Here is a 20251-nt window from a genome sequence, read left to right on the forward strand (position 1 = left end):
GGTGTCTTGACCACCATACCACTCACCTAGGGTCCGAGTTTGAAAATTATAACTTAATATTAAAGGGAGATAGACGGCTTCGAAATTCGAGCCCCAACCCGCCATTTTATTTTAATTATTATTTTTTTATTATTATTCCTTTACCCAATGAGTTTCGAAGAACTGTGTGAAAATATTTTTACGCTTTTAGCTTACTAATTTTCTACATATTTCAAACAATATCATGCAAAACAAAACTTTAAGAAACTTTTAAAAGATGCACAAATATAGGCAGTAGAAAGCGTTTTCATTTAAGCAATAAGCAAACTTGAGAATAATAGCGAATATTGTTTGGTTTGATCATTTCTGACTTGAGTTCTTTTTTTGTGTTTCTAATGAAATATCAACAAAATAGCCAGAAAATGGCTGGAAGCTCAAAAGAGTTCAGATGCGGTAGTAATATGTCTCAGGAATCAGTTAAGATTGTGGCTGAATCAATTGGTTTGTCTAATATTTCCGATGAAGCCGCAAAAATACTAGCTGATGATGTCAGTTACCGGATGAAAATGATTATCCAGGTTGATTAATGTTATGAGATAATTAATTGTTTGAAATAAATTGGTTATTACTTGCCAAAAATGGGGAGATTGGTACCTAATAGAGTTAAATAAAATCGCTATTTGTTTAACTGAAAATGCCAAGAATTTATTCTAAGTTAAACAAATGGGCAACTTACGGGGATATTTCCGCATCGTTATCTGTCGCACCAACTACAATCGCCAAGGTGTCAAATTGATTTAAAACTTGCAATTTTTTTAAAAAAAACATGTGAATGATTACCTGGAGGTGGCTGGCTATGAGTTATACTTTTCGAGTTGTTTCTGTGATGTTTCTCGCAAGCTGCTGCCCGGAAATTGCCAAGACTGTGATTATTCTGCCACAGATCACGATACAAGAATCTTCCCATTTATTTTCTATTATAATGAATAATGATTGCCATGATGCCAAAAAGTTTTTAAACAAAAGAAAATTTAGGTAATAGTTTATAGTGGGACACTCCTTTTATATTTGGAGATCTCCAGATATAAGAAAGGGAATTTATACCATGTCCTGATCTGTGGAAAAATAACAAGACATGTTTTGACAACTTTCAACGTGCGGCCCTCAAAAAACTAAAGCACAAAAGAGGGCCAACTCGAAGGGTGCAACTTTCAGCCATCACAGCCGTACATAATAGCAAATCCCCTCCCCCCCTTCGGGATGTGCGTACTTTTTGAACGGCCCCCTACCTGTTTTATTAAAAAAAAAATGCAAGTTTAAAATCCATTTGTTGCCTTGATGGTTGTAGTTAGCACAACAGATCATGATACAGAAATATCCCCAAATAAACCATGAAACAGTCATATTACGGCTAACAAAAGTTGCCGTAACAAGAAGGTAGACAACATTGAAAGCAAAAAATACCATAGTAACTAGTAACCCCCTGGTTTTTCAGTAAAATTGGTAGAAAATTAGCTCTTTACCAAGGGGCTTCCAATTCTACATCTTAATAAAAAATTTTAAAAAAATATGTAGTTGTTTTTGCTGAGGGTTGTTGCAAGCTTTTCCCTTCTAGTTAGTGATGTTTTTTTATTCTGTCATATATTTTTTCCGAGATGTAATTTTTTAGTTTCAGGCCTGCTAATGCCCGGAAGTCTCCAAAATTGATTATTAATTTGGTTCAGGTGCTAATATGGAGGCTTTTAAAATTGCACATTTCATTTCTTGAGAAATTGTTTTAAAATTTTATTTATTTAAAAAATCGGTTTATTATAGTCGTCACTATTCAATCTTGTTTGCGTTTTTTAATCTTACATCCTATCACTGAATATCTGTTTAGATTTATCATACCTACGACAAAGTAAATCCTACTTTTAGTGAATTTAAAGCAATGTCATGCTAAATATTTAAAAAAAAAAAATATTGCAAAATGGGAGACAATTAAACATTATAGCTCATACAGATTTTTTATTGTTTGTTTCAATTTTTTTCTTTAATTTTAGCAACTTTAATTCTTTGGCTATTATAGTTGCCACCAAATATCTCCTTTTTCATCAGCCAAATGTAGTCAACTTGACCGTCTTATAATCCTCTTATCTCACTTAGACCATCTCTTTTTTTTATTGAATTACTTTTTTTTTTATTTGATCATTTAAAAATTGTATCATTACAGAATTATTTTACATTTTTGTAAGAATTTTTAATGAGATAATTGTAACCTAATTATGATTTTTCCTCCATAAAAATTTTTAATTATCGATTTGATTAACTTTCCGCATTTAAGTAAACAAATTGCATTCTATCTAATATAGTAAAGTTGACAAAATATCATTCAATATTCAAGTAAATTGATGATTCTGTGAATGTCTTTTTTTTTTTTTTCAAATTAATTTTTTCACGAAAGTAAACTAATGTTTGTATGATGGGTATTTAATTTAATCATTGTAAATAAATTTATATTCAATTTATAGGATGCCAAGAAATTTATGAGTCATTCCAAACGCAAGCGACTAAGTGTTACAGATATTGATCACTCTTTAAAAGTCAAAAATATAGAAGTAAGTTACTTTTGTCATAAGAAATAAAAATGTTTTGTGAATTTAGTTTGCAACATTTGACTATTACTCTAATCGACTTGCGACTGTTAACAGCAGGGAAGTACAAAGAATTTTGGTTAATGGGTCATAAAAGACAGAGCCAGAGGCCAACATTAATATTAATCAGTGGTTGAAAGTAAAGTGCTACACAGTAGTGAAACTACTGCAGGCTGCTACTTTTTTCCTCAGTTTGTAGTGTAGTGCAGTTATTTTTAATAGTGTAGTGAGAAGTTCAATGCAAAAACGCAGTAGTTTGTAGACATTCCTGGCAACTACTTTTAACGTTCGTAAAGTAAAGAAACAATGTTGAAGCGCAAAAAGTTTCTTGGAATCTGGTTAGTGCAAATCCTTTGAGGGCCCATCAACGTACACAGTGAGAATTTCCTCTGTGGCCCAGCATTAATAAGATCTAAGTGTAATGTTCGGAAAAATCGGTGCAAAATTGGTCGAGTAGTTCCTGAGAAATCGAGTTTTAAATATCTGACTTCCTTAAAATTTCGATTTCACAGGAACTATACAGCACGTTTTTGTGCCAGATTTTGTAACTTGAAATATCTTCTGCATTAATTAATTAGCATATTTGTGGTCACCACCTCAAACCATTAGGATTAAGTTCTAGAACGTGTTGATCCGATCATTAAATTAAAAGTTATTCAGGGTGTTGCTTTTTTTTTTGACGTACTGTAAACGCGAAGAACCCTTAACACATCTCATACGAGGAATAAACACATGTGTATAATCACACAACAATAAGCACAAAATAGTATAAGATTTATGTTTTTTGAACCATTTTTTTTTTTGTTTGTTTCTTGCACTGTACTTTATTTCTTGGAGGATATAAAAAAACATTGATTTCTTCTATCACAAGTATTTGATAATTTCCTAGCATTTCTTAAATCAGTGTTGAGAAAAGCATAGAGTTTGAAAGTTTAAAGAACAAATTAGTTAAAAGTGCTTTAGAATTAGAAACTATGTCTTGTAAACATGAATTAAAACTTCTTTATTTCTTCATGTTCAACCAAGCCAATTTTTTATTCAGAATCATTTTGAATATTGGTGAAAATTAAGTTTTAAGGTTAAGTTTGTCTTCTAAAAGTAGCAAAGTGGTGGTTTGGAAAGTAGTTAGTAGTCGCTACATTTAAAACAAATTAGTTGTAGTTAAATACAAACAAAATGTAGTTTTTCCTACCACTGATATTAATGCTTTAATTATTAAAATGCGAGTAATTTATCTTTTGCTTCTGTGCAGATAAATAATTTGTGTAAATAAATTTAAATTCTTATTAAATTACAAAAGCAAATTATGGTATTATTATTATTTAGGCATTGGGATACAACAAAAAAGTTAGTTCTTAAATTTATATTCATCCTAAAAGTTACTATTAAAAACTTTCACTATTATTTAGAAAACAAAATTTGTTACAACAGATTCATGATGACTGTTGCTAGAATTTTGAAATTGTGTTTTATCTTATCCACTTGTGCAATTTACTTTTCTTCTCTATTTACAAATTTAGAAGTAATTACATTTCATTTTAAACTCCATTGCATAAATAGAATTTTCATAATGAAACTGAAATTATCACATTCTTATACTTTGAAAAAGTCTGTGAACTAGATCAGTAACTTTCTGTTACTCTTTTCTTTTTCATTTTTATTAATCTTTTAGACAGTTCAGGGAAATAGTTAAAAGTCTTTGGGAGCTATAGGTTGTGCATCCTTGGTTAACAGTGTTCATTTTAGAAAAAATTTGGATCTGATGATAGACCCTTCACATTATTTTTTATAGTTAGAATGTGCCTTTCACATACTCTTCTTTTAATTTAGTTTGTATGTTTGTTTCTTATAATTTTTCATTGTTAAAGTGTGCCTTTCATTTAGTTTTATAGTTAAAATGTGCCTGTCACTTAGTTTATATATATATATAGCTAAAATGTGTCTTGTTTGAAATTTTTTATTTTTAAAATGTTTTTTTGTCAAACGAAGTCTTTGTAAATCAAGCTATTGACAATATTTTTCACTTTAAAAACAAACCAGAAATCTCGTCACACATTTTGTTGCATATATTGTTATAATTTTTTTCTTTTGTATTTTTCTGCTTACATTTGTTGAATAGTTTATCTAATTTTATTTGCATTTTAAAACTTGGCACTTATTCCAAAGCAAATCTAAAATTTCTAAGTTTGAGATGCTGTATTCTCTGATATTGGCTTTAAATCTATGAAAGAAGTGTGTATAAATAAATAAGTTTTTTTTTTTTTTTATCTTCTCATTAATTTTGATGTTTTATTTTGTAATTTTCAGTTCTGATCTTTATATAAAATATTTTTTTAAAATTTCTTTAACTTAAATCGTGTTGTTGAAAATAGTATTTATTTGTGTAAAAATTGAATGCTTTCTTGTAAGTTTTTCTTCCTCTTTTTTTCTACATACTTCAATTACAATTTTACTGAGCATCATTTTGTATTTTTTTCTGTATGTGCGGATTTTCGCAAAATCAAAAATTTATTTTTAATAATTGGCAAAAACTGAAAATCAGGACCTTTGTGAGAAAGAATCTGATTTAAACTTAATTTTTTATTCATAAAATTCCGAGTAACTTTTTCACAATTTCTTAAAAGCAGGAAAAAAATACTTTTTGCTATTTTTCTCAAAATCAAAATTTTAAAGCTGAAAAGAAGAGAAAAAAAACATGATTTAAATCTAATTTTTGATTTGCAAAATTATGAGTAAATTTTTTCCAATTTCATGAAAACAAGACCTTTTAAAAAAAAGATCTGGATTGTCCCATGTCTAAAAAATATCTTATCTTTACAGGTTTTTTCGTTTATATTTACTTTTGTTTATTCCACTTTGTTTTTTTTTATTTGTTTTTTAGCCAGTCTATGGTTTTACTAGTCGAGAGTTTATACCTTTTCGATTCGCCAGTGGTGGTGGACGTGAAATTTATTTTACTGAAGAAAAAGAAATGGAATTGAGTGATATAGTTGGAGCACAAATGCCAAAACTACCCCTTGACGTTGCTGTGAAAGGTATTATAAATGTTTTAAAATTCACTACAGTTTCTGTGTTTAATAAAACTTTTTAACTATGTTTAGATATCTATATCAGAGATGTAAAAAGCCTGACAGACAGGTTTTAAGTTTCTGATTACTCATCTGATCTCAAAATTTCTTTTTGTTGATTACATACCTTTAATCTTTATAATAATTTGTTTCTGGACAGAAAAGGCGAATTATTTGTGGTTGAATATTGTTTTTATTTATTTATACATTTTAATGATTTGTTAATTTTATGTTTCAAACTATTTTTCTTTAATGTATTGAATATGATTGCTATTATATTTTATTAAAGCTTTTTTTAGGGGGTTGTCTCTGCAGTTTTTGGAAATAACGATTTTTACTAAAATATCTATAATCCCATAAGCAGAATATTTTCAAATGTTCTGCAACAGGACTTATTAATTTATATAAATGTTCTGCAAGCATTTCACAGCGAAAAAGCCAATTTTACGTTAAAATACAATATTNCACACATTCCCATAAGCAGAATATTTTCAAATGTTCTGCAACAGGACTTATTGATTTATATAAATGTTCTGCAAGCATTTCACAGCGAAAAAGCCAATTTTACGTTAAAATACAATATTTTCATTTATTAAAATACAGGATCATACACCTACATTATTTTTTAAGCAAAGGCAAACATTCTTGATTTATTACTTTTTCAATCACTTTTGAAGTACAATTTTGTTAATTACGATTTTGTTAATTACGATGATAATGAATTATTACTAAAATGCCTATGATATGAAGTTCCGAGCATCAAAATATGGGCTGGCTTAAAAATCTTTCAAAGGAATAAGTGTCCAGATGCTGTATCATTTGACAACACAAATATTCGCTTGTCTGTTGTTCCAACATCTTCTTCAACAACTTTTTCATCTCCATCGAAATCATTTGGTCTTTTAGAAAATCTGTCACTTATTCAAGATACAAATTGTTCTGCAGGACTTCGTTTGTTCTGCGACGTACGTCGCAGTTTTAGGCACTTTCTGCTTCTGGGTCTATAATATTCATAATTGTTATGAGTTTGCACTTTTTTATGACTGTTAGGTTAAATTTTGCTAACGTTCTCTATGTTAATACTGAAAATGGCACAAAACGTCAATTGGAAATAGTCACTGTTCTGTGAAAATGCAAAAAGTATCTATGCTTTGTGGTGGTGGTTAGTCCAACTTAGAGGAGGTAATTTCATGACAGTATTTTTGGACAATTGCTTTGGAAGATACATTTTTGTCGCTTATGAAAGAGAGATATTTCATCCCAGAGAAATGAACAAAATCATTTAAACAAAAATTTATGCTTTATTTATTTTGTAAATATTATTAAAAAGAATATGGCCAGACATTAAAATCATTAAAAAATGCAAGGTTCGTTAAAGGGATGTAGAGATTCATTCTCTCATGTCAAGAATTATTATAAAACTAATTACCGGTCGAACTGAGGAGTTGAAAACACCCCAGTCCTTATGCCAAGAATTCATAATTAAAAGTGAAGTGAATTGTTCCCAACAGATAGTTAGGAGCATGGGAAGAGATCTAATATTGGCGATTTATTGAAAGATAAAATAGCTAGAAACAAAACCAACACCCCATAATCAATATTAAATTTGAAATAATTTTGGCAATAGCTAGTTGCCAAAAAGACTGTGAGAAATAATATAGCCCTGTAACTGAAATATTCTTGTGGTAAAAGAAACAAAGTAACATAAGGAATAAAGAGTTATAAATAGATTTTGATGTTCAATTTAGTTGTGACAGTGAATTAATGAGTTTTACATTTATACTTGACATATGCATGTGCAGTTTTACATATACATTGAAATTAAAAATTTGCTGTTACATTGATTGTTAAGAAGAGAATAAATATTTACATTTGCTTCTTATAAAATGTAATAAAAATTAAATAATTGGTTTAAAAGTTATCTAAACACTGATTATCTAGGCTCATTATAATTTGCAAACATTGATTTTGATAAGTTTCATCTAGGTGGAAAAAACTCAGGAAATTTAAAGAAAAAAAAATTGTAAATATTGTTTAATAACTTTTAAAATATTTAAGATATTAGTCTGCTTTAAAGGTGATATAATTCTTGAAGGCAAGATAATATATATAGTTTTAATTTATAGCTTTAATTTATAGCTTTGCTTCAAGTTTATAGCCCTTAATTTGTGAAATTTTTATTATTCTTGGTTAAAGAACTTCGAAGAACACTGTAAAATTTCTTGCCAACAAAGTAAAAATGCTGCCAGTTAGGTTTTGTTTTCGAGATTGTTTTTCTTTCTTCTCTTCACAATTTTCTTTAAATTCATTGCATTGTATTTTTTCTAGACAGAAAATGCAAATATTTAAGGGTAATATTATGTTTTTAACTATTTTATGGCTTGCTCTATTTTGAAAAATATTGTTTTTTAATGTGCTGAAAATAGTCGCTTTTATATATTTTATTAGATTCTCTGTGTTATTATTGAGTATTATTTAAATTTAGCACGATAAATGATGTTTTTACTTCCATATGCTAAATTTTGTTTCATAATAATTATAATATATAAAATAAAAGGCTTCATATAATTCTGATAATCTAATATCTGGTGTTTGGGTTAGCACAATTCTACTAGAATTTATTTATAAAGATAGAATTATGATTAATATGGTTTAACCGCTTAACAGCGTCTTTTTTCTTGCAAAATGGGTAAAAAATAAGCATATTTTTGAGAAACAAATTTCTGTTAAAATCGATTATATAAACTCAAATCAAGAGTCAAAACTATTACAATTATTGATTTTATGAAATAATTTTAATTTTTATTTAGAGCAAAAACAATTGCATTTTTACTTAAAGTTGGCTTTTCTACTAAGCTAGTGAAAACAAAATTCACGCCTTTTCCCGCGTAAAAGAAAAGTGCCGAAACCTTTTGCAATCATACCTCTACTGGACTACCAGAGCCATCTGTCAGAAATATTGTAAATTAAAGACAGAAACAATTCGGGCAAATCATTGCAATAGAGTAAAAAAATCAATCGCATGAGCGGCGCTCGGGCAAAGCAGGGAAGGCCCCTTTTCAAGTACCTGAACGGTGTTCGGTCAAAACCGAGAAGTGGTTAACAATCATTTAGTGCCAAATTCATTGTTTTTCTTATCAATTATGCGGCTTTAATGAATTTTTCAATTCTACTCTAATCAACAATTTTATAAATTTATCTCTGTATCAAAAAAGTATTTCTGTTATTGAAATTAGAATAGTAGCATTTTTGTTTTGTAATCAATTATTAGAATATTAATTATGAAAAATAAATTTAAATTCAATAAAATTAACAATTAATGTAAAAAAATTTCAGCCTTTGCAAAGAAATTCTTAAAAAGTAAAGTTTTATATTAAGTTTAAAATTATGTTAATTTAAATAATTGAATTCTGTTACATTTTCTTAATTTTACTCTTATATTCTTAAAGAATGTGATTTTGTTTAGAAAGTTGCTACCATGTGTAATAAAAAGCCTACTGACACACTTAACATTTTTATAAGAATTTGCTCTTTTATGTAGTTAACAGTTTTATCATTAATTTCTCAGATTGTTTAAATTTTCTGCTTCTAGGATTTTGCTAATATTCTTAATATTATTTAAATATTGTTGTGATTAATATTGTTCGCATTAATAATGTTTATGCATACATTTTTATAGCTCACTGGTTAAGTATTGAAGGTATCCAACCCACCATTCCAGAAAACCCACCTCCGAGTAAGTTATAATATTTAGTTTTCTTTATTTTAAAAAATATGTTTCAGATTATTAAAATACATATTAAGGCTAGGTGAGAAAAATATAATTGTTAACTTCGCAATTATAATTGTGATAAAGAAAGTAGCAGATTACGGGCAGATGGATTTATAATGAGACAAACTGCCTTTTGCAATTGTTTACAAGAATAAATAGATTGTTCATAAGTTTACAGAAATCGAGAGAAATTCCCTTAAAAACTTTCCTTTCAAAAGGAAGGACAAAAATTTGTTTTATTCATTTTTTATTAAAATAGTTAATTTTTTCTATTAATGAATTCTGTCAGTGAATAAAATAACAAGATATAGTCAAAGCACATATCTCAGAACTGCATATTTTCTGCATTTTTTTATTGCATTGTTTATTAAAAAATTATGTTTTTTATTAATCATAATGCATTACAATACTTGCTTAAGCTTATGTAAAAAATGATAAGTTATGATTAGGACTGGACTATAAATCGATGTATCACGATATATCGATTTAACGCATATATCAGCAAGCCGATACACAACTTTCGTTACAGGCAATGCATCAGAAATCTGATTTAAGCCGTAGACTAAAGACGCTGAGCGCAAACCGATGTATCGATATAAGACGCGCAAGGATCTTCTTGCAACTGATACCGACTCGCGCTGTGGAAGACGATGTTCGTTTCGTTATGTTGAAATGGCCTTGATTGATGAGTAGTAGAATCAGAACTATAGTTTTGAGAATATAATCGTGATCTCGCATGTTCGTTTTCGCGCCTCATAGTTTTTTCTTTGTCGCGACTTGATATCGTTTCTTATAGATTATTTTCAGTGGGACTGACTTTGTGATCGCCATTGTTACATTGTTCTGGAACGTAATCTATTATTGAAAAGAATATATAAAGAAATGTTTCTTAATTAATTAGGTAAAATTTTTTTTTGAAAAAAACTTTTTTTTTATTTTTAAATGTGAAAATTAATCTTAATATTATATGTTTAAATATTTTTTTACATCATTGAATTTACTATAATCGAAAATCTAGTTTAAGGTGCCCATAAAATATTAAATTGCAAAGTAATTAAATTTGTTAGGCTATTTTTTACTTTATTTTAATTTATTAAAAATTTTTTGGATAAAATAATAATTTAATGGGTTTTTATTACTGATTTTAAATTTATAAATCTTTAGTTGTTTTCATTTTTATAAATAAAATTATAACAAAACTTATTTTTCCTCTTTTGGATTTGGACATAAGTCAATCAACTCTGTTTATTCAAAAAAATTAGTAANTTTCATAAATTCTACTTCGGTAATTATTCAATTTAACTTTATTATTTATGTGAAATAATGATGATAAAAAATAGTGTTGTTTTAAAAGTGCTTTTTTTTTAAAAAATTCATTTAGCACTTTGTTTTAAGCATACAAATAATTCTTGACGAACTTATTTTTTACATTTTCTTTCTATATTGTTAGGTAAATATATTGATAAATTTCAATTTTATTTATTTCTCAATTATTTATTTTTAAACTAAGAAATCTTCCATTATTTGCGCGATCATTTGTGGAAAATGTAACATTAATATCTTTCTTAAACAAAACATATATCTTCAAAATCATAAATTGCTTTAAATCAATCTGAGTATGAAGTTTTGATAGAAATCCGACTTTCTGTGCCTTACAAGTAAATGAATTTCAAAAATACTATATCCGGATACATTGCTATACCGCGATGCAAAACTGACAATGCATCATGACATAAAATTTCTTATATCGCCCAGTCTTAGTTATGATATTTTGAAAGTTTCTAATTTTTCTTTTACTGATTTAAAATCTCATACTACTACTAAATCTTTTTAAAAGCAAGAGTCATATTTATAACTTTTTTATTTTAAAGAATAAAAAAAGTGATAAAAATCTTAATTTCAATCATCAATCATTGGCATAATGATCTTAAGTAATCAAACAATTTTCTTTTTGATAGTTCTGATTTTTGTTATATGCCATATTAAATTCATCCCGTCTTTAAAAAAGAGGGGAAAATGTATTTTTTTCCTTTGGTCTAAAAATTATTCTTATTTGTTGTTATTTACTCTCAATTATTCGCTACTCTTATCTTTTAATCATTACATTCCCTAATATTTTGAATTTTAAATCTCACAATAATTATTATTAAGAGAAACTTTTACTTTTTTTTTAAATAAGAATTTTTTTTCTTCATTTTTTTAATAATTATTCATTGAACTCAAAGGGAAAAAATGTATTTTTATCCTTTGGTCTAAAAATTATTCTTATTTGTTGTTATTTACTCTCAATTATTCACTACTCTTATCTTTCAATCATTACATTCCCTAATATCTTGTATTTTAAATCTCACAATGATAGTTAATAAGAAAAACTTTTAATTTTTTATTTTTTTAGGCTCATAACATAATTGTGTGCCTAAATTTAATTTTCTATAAACTAACTTAGTAGCAACAAATATATTACTTAAATTTATTTATAATGATTCAAAAATACATTTCCTAATCACAATTAGGTTTTTTATTTTTAAATTGAAATATTTTCTTAGTTCTGTTCCCTTGACAAAATCTCTACTCTTGTCTTAAATAAACACTCACATAGAAAATCACACTAAACTTTTATAAACAAAAAAATAAATAAATAAAATGAATCATGAAAATATTTATATTTTAGAAATGGTTCATAATGTTTAAAATAGATTTGTACATTACAATATTGTTGGTTGCCATTTTAAGAATTTACTTGATATTTCATTTGTAAAATTTTGTTTCAAGAGACTAACAAAATTTATTTAATTTTATTGATAAAATTTGATTTAGTTTTAAAAAAAACAGCAAAAGTTTAGTTTGATTGAATTTATTTATTTAATTTGTTTTAGTTTCAAAAGATCAGCAAAAGCTTGAAAGTATGGATCCCTCTGCTAAGACGCCTAAAATTGGAGCCAACAAAAACTCAAAGGAAGAAATTTCTAAACAGCTTGAAATTGTTCGCTTGAAGCAGCTTGCTACTCATGAATTGTCTGTGGTAAGATATTTATTTTTTTTAATTGTATTTTTTCCACACCATTAATATTAGTTTCTCATACCTGCCAATTTTTACGCTTTTGGTGTAACATTTTATTTCTATATTTATAGTGGTAGTAAAGTGTATGCTTTTTACATAATCCTTGCATTCATGAACTTAATTTATAATATTTTTTATCACCGCTATTTTTAAAAAAATGACGAATATATATTAATATGTAATACTGTCGTGGTAGGCTGCGTAAGCTTTTTCAGAATACAGCTTATGTTTCTGTCTAAAATTGTAATTTAAATTCCATACTACTACCGGGAAAAATCATCCTTGAAAGGAATAAAAGTTGGCAAGTATGCTTTCTATAAATCCCACCCCACTCTTCGCTATTTAACCATCGTTGACTTGCCAACTCTCAGGGTTTTGGCCCAATATTTAAGGCTTTTCTATTTAATCTTAGGACAGCAAGTCCACCAGAGTATTTTTTTCTAATTGGTGTATAAATTGGCAGATCTAAGTACTTTATGCATGCAACTCCTAAAGCTCCTTCCACCAGACTAAGAAGTTCGTATTTGTTTTATCTTTAATTCCACTTTGGAACCTTTGTGAGAATGTCTGTTAAACCAAAGAAGAAAAAAAGTATAACACTTCTTTTAAAAAAGGCTATACAGAGTGTTTATTTTTTTAGATTGCTAGCTGAATTCATGATAAAATAGATAATTTGAGTGTTTCAATTGTTTTTTTCTTAGCACCAAATTTTTTGTGAACTGAGAGTCAGTGGAAGTTTTAAGAAAAGAGAATTAAGTTCTTTTCTTGGTGTTCTAAAAACTCAGTTTTTTTTTTTTTATAGTGCTAAGACATTTCAGAATTTTTCATTCTTTTGATTAGATCTATATGAAATGGGGTAAATTTGGTTGCCAGGAAAGTAATTCTCTCAGTGTGTTGGGCAAGTTAAAACTGGCTGTATTAACCATTCTTCACGCGTGAGAGAATAATCAGCTGCATAGTGAAATTGCATAGTTGATTCTATTTTTCTTAGGCAAAACAAACTTGGGGGGGGGGATTTATTGCCTTGAGAAAGTGAATCAGAAAATGTTTCGGTAAAGCCTTTATATGATGTTTTTTAAAAAAAATGCTTAATCAGTCACACAGTCTATTTTAAAACAAAAGACTCATTTATTATTTTGTAATATTAAAAGGAATCTAAGCACTTATCAGGTCTGCCTAAAACAGCAACAAAGAAGAGTATCATATTTATATTTTGTGATTGAAACATGTGTCTGTTTGAATGTCTGTTTAATATTTGTATAAAGTGAAATTCAAACTTGATTTTTCCCTGTTAGTTTTCATTCGGCGCCGAGTGAACAGAATGGCAGAAATTTAATTGATAAGAGTTGTCGATGTTTTATTAGGATAATTATTATCTATTAAGTAAGCATAACTGCCAACTCTACTGGATTTTATCAGTTTCTTTTGGTTTAATAAAAGTTCTACTGGTTTTTGTACATTTTAGAAAATTCCCTAAAATTGAGTAATTTTTCTAAAAAAAAATTCAGTTTGAAATAGAATTTTCACACAATTCATTGTTTGCTGAAATATTTAAATCAAATTTAATTATACATATTGAAAATGAGCCTCAATTATCGTAAGCAGTTAAGTGCTTTTCTTTCTCTTTTTCTTGTTCGAAAATTTTCCGTTCATTTTTATTCCAAACTCCCTTTTCAAATTAATTACAAAATCTTTTTAGCTATTAATAATAAATTACTTGTCCACTACTATTCAAACTTATAAGTTAACATAATAAAAAAACATTTCAAGTTCATTTAATGCCAATCAAAAATGGATAATATTACCCACCGTTTATAGTTATTAGTGTAAAGTTTTTGTATTTTGATGAATATAAAAATCCATACATGTAAAATATTTTGTATATTATGCAAAAGCTGTAATGAAATTAGTATTATTTCATAAATTCTACTGGGTTTTTTCCTATTTATGTTGGCAGTTGTTTTTATTTTCATAATTGTTTGAGTTATTTAAATATTTTGTTTTATAGGAGCAGCAGTTATATTACAAAGAAATAACTGAGGCTTGTGTTGGATCAGACGAGCCACGCAGAGCTGTAAGTGTTGAGGATATGCTTTTTGCATTTTCATGTTTTTATTGAATTTTTTTTCTGTGATAAAACTACAATGATTTTGTGTAAAATCAGGGTTGCCACTCCACAGGGAGAATAGGGAAAACCTGGAAAATACAGGGAATTTAAAAATCACCTAAAATAACAGAGAAAAGGCAGGGAATTTTAATTCTTTCTTAAAGAACTGAGAAAATACAGGGAATTTATTTCATATTTTCATCTTTTAAAAAATGCTGACCTCTCAAAGAGTAATCTATGAGATATTTAAGGATGATATTTCAGCTATAGTAAACTATTTAATTTACTATAACATTATTTAAGTATGTTCAGCTGTTTCTTTTTTTTTCTCTAAGTTTTTCCAGCAATTAAAACTATTAAATATAGTTAGCCCAATATAGCACAGTAATTGCTGTGTTCCTCTTAATATATTGTGCATAATATGTACAAGGGAAATACAGGGATTTTTTTTCCAGATTTGAGTGGCAATCCTGAAAATATTTTGGTAATTTTATCATTAAATATTTTTTATAATGCACTGTGAACTTCTATTTATCTTTTGCATTGTGTGTTGCAACAAATTCCATAGATAATCTTCAAAGTAGTCATAGATGATCACACATAAATTTTTTTATTGCGTTAAACTTCTAATTCATTTGTTTGTAATTGATATTTTTTAACAATCAATATGAACAATACATTTCTAAAATTAAAATAAAGAAGACCAAGACTTACCCTTGGCTGTTGTGCCACTGTTACAATTTAATAAAAATATGAATTGGTGCGAATAAAAGTAAAATTATTTAAGTATTAATATAAAGATGGTGGGTTGGAATCTATTTGTATGAGTACCTATATTTGTATATGCATTTGGATGTAGTCATGCTTAAAAATAGTTAAGATTGAATTTCATAATAATTAACTTAAGGCCAAAAATAGTGTGAAATGTTAATTAAATTAAGGGGGAAGTGATCTTTAAGGAAAGTGGTAGTACAAAGCTAATGTGGGATTACAATAACTCAATAGGTTCAAAGGGGGGTCACAAAGTGTGAGGTTTGAACAAATTGGATAATTTGGTATCACCAAATTTGGAAAAAGGGTGAAACAAAAATGAATTTAAGATTAAAGATAAAAACGATAAATGACATGCTATATCCAGATGCAGACTTGACATTTAATACAGTAAGATGATGTTTCCAATGAGAAAATTACAAATTCCCTTAACAATAAAAAAGGTACTCACCACACGCATACAGGAGGACATGATAAAGACATCATGAAAATAGAGGCAAATAAATTCTCCGGCACAAGATTAAATTGTTAACATATCATTTTATTTAGTAACTTACATCTTTCACCACAGCTACTAACAGAAGAAAGGCATTTTATTAAAATGGGCGACGGGAGAATTAAAGCAAAAAAGGCGTCATAGATAAAAGTAAAATATAAAAGAACGAGTAATTTAAAGGTTAAAATAAATATGAAAAAAAAGCTTAAATTCGAGAAGGTTTTTTTTTTTTTTTTTTTTTTTAATTTTAAAGAAAATCGAAGGTATAAAATGTTGATTTTAAATTTACAGAAATTGATTATAGTTATGGATTTAATTTAAAATAAAGGTTAAGAAAAAATGTAAAAAAAATCCCTCGATACGGACCGAAGTCCGCATCGCGGAGAATAAAAAGAAGGTGACCTGCCTGAAGGCTCGAGAAAGAGAATGTATTAAAAGTGACTTAAAAATTCCTTAACTGGTGTAGAACCAGAAAAGTTACAGCCAATTAAATTTAAAGAGGAGGAGAGTTTGAAAATTAAAGGAAAGAGATTGGTTAGTTAGCCTCCCTAAAAAAGAAAAGAAGTAAAAAAGAAAAAGAGGTTAATTCTCCCCCGCATGAAGTGCAATGACCGCGTTGACCATGAGGGAGGTTAACAAGATAGTTAAAATAAAATTGCTATATTTAAAAAAAAATAATAAAGTTTAAAGAGGATTAAAGGATTAGATTAAATTGTCACTTTACATTTAGTGTAAATGTGACAGCCACCTATGATGATGATATTTTTTTAATTAAGTTTTGTCATTATAAAAAAGCAACTATCATTGTTAAAATTTCAAAAGAAAAAAAATGGGAAGTTGCTGGAAGAAATTTCTCCAGCAGACAAGATATCAGTCTGAAAAATATTGTGAAACTGAATCCCATTTGTGCAAAATATCATGTGACATAATTCTCTCCCTAACAAAACGCAGCCACACAGAGCTATAAGTGTTGATGATTTACTTTTCCATTTTTATATTACATCATTTTTTTTTTCTGATAAAACTACAATGATTTTGTGTAAAATATTTCGGTGGTTTTATTCCTAAATATTCATCATAATATGCTGTAAGCTTCTGTTTATCCTTTTACATTGTGTGTTGCAGCAAATGTGAACCAGCGAATTCCATAGATAATCTTTAAAATAGTCATAGATGGTCACCCATAAGTTTTTTATTGTGTTAAAACTTCTACATTTGTAATTAATATGTTTTAATTAAAACTATAAATGGATTGTTTAGAAAAAGACATTTCTGTTATTAAAGTTAAAAAAAATGACAGTTACCTGCAAAAGAGTGTACCAAGACTTACCCTTGGCAGTTGTGCCACCAATGATGATGATATTTTTTTAATTAAATTTTGTTTTTACAGAAAAGTAAATATCATTGTTAAAATTTCAAAAAAGAAAGAAAACTATGTGATATAGTACTGTTTGGAACTGTACCAATGGTTTGAAACTAATCTGAAATAATGAAATAATTTTTTAGCCATTTTGACTATTATTTGAATATGTGGGGGAGATTATAAGGATTGGTATTAGTTTCTTCAATTATTTTGACAATTAAATTTAAATCACTGTATCACATTGTTATTTGAATCATTGATTTCTTTCTTTCGTATAATGGAGTTGATTTGTCACTTGAATAATTGATTCAATTTGCGATATGAAACTTTGTTTTTAGCTTTTATTTAAACATTGGTTTTACTTGCGATTAAGTTGCACGAAGAAATTTCTCAAACAGACGAGATATCAGTTTGAAAAATATTGTGTAACTGAATCACATTTGTGCAAAATATCATGTGACAGAATTCTCTCCTCAGTAAAACATCACTTGACAGAATCTTACCTACATAAGAAACTGATTTTGTTACAGAATCAGGCTGCTGACAATCGAAAGTGTATTGTAATTGTTCATTCCAGTTTCTTAATTGTGGAGGTTTCTGAATTATTTTTTCTGGTACTTAATGTAGTGATCACCATAGTTTATTACTCTTAACATGCATTTTGCTTGTTTACATTTTCTTGTTTGATAAAATTTGTTTTTGTTTGTTTTCTTTTTTCTTCTGATTCCATTTATTTTAGTTTGCAAAGGTTTCACAAGTTTAATTTTATAGAAATATTTTAAATTAAAAATATGTTTAAGAGCATAGTTCTCAATAGCAGATACAATGTAAAACAGGATTGGTCCAAAAGAAATTATAAAAAACCAGAAAAAAACTGGACAAAATGGAAGACTGAGTGATATGGAGGAAACTTAAAAATGATCAAACCATGGTTTATTAACGAGCATTAAAAAGAATGCTTTAAACTAATTAAATTTAATTTAGTGCCAGAGAGTACCAGTACATTTACTTTAGTATTGCAGCTCCTCTTTAAAAAAAAAATACCTATTTTCAAATTATTTGTTTTAATTTACAAAATTTTAATTTTTTTTATTACATTATCTCATAGTCTGTTTGGAAAACAAGGAAAGTAAAAACTAACAAAATATTATAGAAATTATCTAAAAATTTAAAGAAAGTAAATTCTAAAATAGCAAAAAATTATGTTTTATTGATGAACAATTACACTGTCAGTACATGAATGCAAATCACAACACATCTAAATTTGAAATCTCAACATTTAACATTTTTTGTACCGGGCGCTTTGTTATTCCATTTGAAAAATCTAATAACTGAAACTTAACCTACATGTAGAATAAAATTAATAAAATATTTTTTTTCAAATGCATGGATTTTAAGGCGACAATTTTGTTGCCCATGCATATCATTTTAGCGACATTTGTAGAACATTTGGCGACAATTGCCGCGACTTATTTCTGCATTAACTTTTTGCCCGATATGTATCTAAATTCTATCCTTTTTATCTTTTAGGAAGCTCTTCAAAGTCTTGCTTCTGATCCAGGTTTGTACCAGATGCTACCACGTCTAAGTCAGTTTATTTCAGAAGGGGTAAGTTTATTTCCTTTCGTTGTGCATTCCAAAATTCCAAAGAAATTGGGGAAATTCCAAAATGCTTACCCTAATTGTGTTTAATTTTCCATTAGGTGAAAGTGAATGTTGTTCAGAACAACTTAGCACTACTCATTTATCTCATGAGAATGGTGAAGGCTTTATTGGATAATCAAACTTTGTTTTTGGAGAAATATGTAAGTTATTTTTACTTTTGATATTTCTAGTTCTGCTAAATATGTTTGTCCTATGCCAATTCTGCAAATGGGCTTTCTATTTGCTCTGTCTAACTAGAGATGGGGGTCACAACAGATTTATTCAAGTTATTTGTTGCAGAGAAATCTGTCGAGTTGAACTCTAGCCCCGCGGCAGAATCACGGCGACATTGTCGCAGAACAGTTCTTGCAGAAAGATTTTTCTTTTGAAAAGTATAACATTTTGGTCTGTTTTTCTGCAGAAACTTACGTGTAAAATTTGAATCGTACATTTTGTGGAAATAAGTAGTTTCCAGTTATAAACTTTAGTGTTTGAGTTTTTTTTTAGATTCGTTTCCAGGAGTGCTAGGCACAGTCATAAAAGTAATATTAGAAATTTAGGCAAAGGCCAAAAGGTTGAAAACTGAGGGTATTGTGATAGCCTCATCACAATTTGTAAGCAATAAGTGTCTTTACAGGTATTATTTTTTTCAACCAGTAAAAGTTTACCACTGAAAATTAGAAAAGAGAGAAATGTGGCCATTTATAAATTTTTTTTTTAACAAATTATTTTAAGGATAATTCTAGAGTAAAACAGTGTTTTAAATTTTCCTGTTGCAATTTCTTGTGTTTTGAGTAAAATTTGAAGGCAATTTTTTTAAAGCAGATTTTTTAATGGTATGAATTCAAAGTTTTCCTGTTTTATGATATTAATAATCAACATCACTGAAATAAGTTAAAAATACAGTAGTGCTTCGGTTTTCAAACCTCTATTAGATTAACTCTATTAATTAAAGTAAATTCCCTAATTTTTTTTTAATTATAATTTTTTTTAATGCACTTTTGATTTTTATTTCCCTTTTGAATTCTTAGTGTTCTATAATGTTCTATAGTTCCACAAGACGAACCTTTTACTCATATTTATTGAGTATCATAAATAGATTCCTAAGTATTTCCCCTCAGTTAGAAATTATTAAGCTTTTCTTTTAATTTATTTATGTTGCTTTTGGTAGTATATACAGGGATGAGATTCTTTCGCGGATTTCCACTTCTTTTTTTTTTTCAGATTTTTCCATTTTTCTCGCTAATTTCCGCTGAAATTTTTTTTCCACAAGTTAAAATATTTTATGAGGAATTTAATTTTCTACGGAGCGAAATTATTGAAGTCCTTATTCCTCCCTCTGAAGTTTCTCTAAAAA

The 20251-nt window shown here is 27.8% G+C and overlaps 1 protein-coding gene across 1 annotated transcript in view; it reads left to right on the forward strand.

Moving 5' to 3' along the window:
* The first annotated feature begins 281 nt into the window (after positions 1-281).
* The window catches only part of LOC107439696 (TBP-associated factor 6), a 34060-nt gene continuing 14090 nt past the window's right edge, over positions 282-20251 (forward strand). Inside the window, exons 1-8 of the mRNA XM_016052374.3 lie at positions 282-557; positions 2490-2576; positions 5494-5647; positions 9360-9416; positions 12329-12474; positions 14522-14587; positions 18781-18858; positions 18954-19055. Coding sequence (XP_015907860.1) covers positions 375-557; positions 2490-2576; positions 5494-5647; positions 9360-9416; positions 12329-12474; positions 14522-14587; positions 18781-18858; positions 18954-19055 — 873 coding nt within the window. The 5' untranslated portion in view covers positions 282-374. The remainder of the gene's footprint in view (positions 558-2489; positions 2577-5493; positions 5648-9359; positions 9417-12328; positions 12475-14521; positions 14588-18780; positions 18859-18953; positions 19056-20251) is intronic.

The sequence above is a fragment of the Parasteatoda tepidariorum genome, chromosome 8 (genome assembly GCF_043381705.1).
Source record: "Parasteatoda tepidariorum isolate YZ-2023 chromosome 8, CAS_Ptep_4.0, whole genome shotgun sequence".
NCBI classification, from domain to species: Eukaryota; Metazoa; Arthropoda; class Arachnida; order Araneae; family Theridiidae; genus Parasteatoda; species Parasteatoda tepidariorum.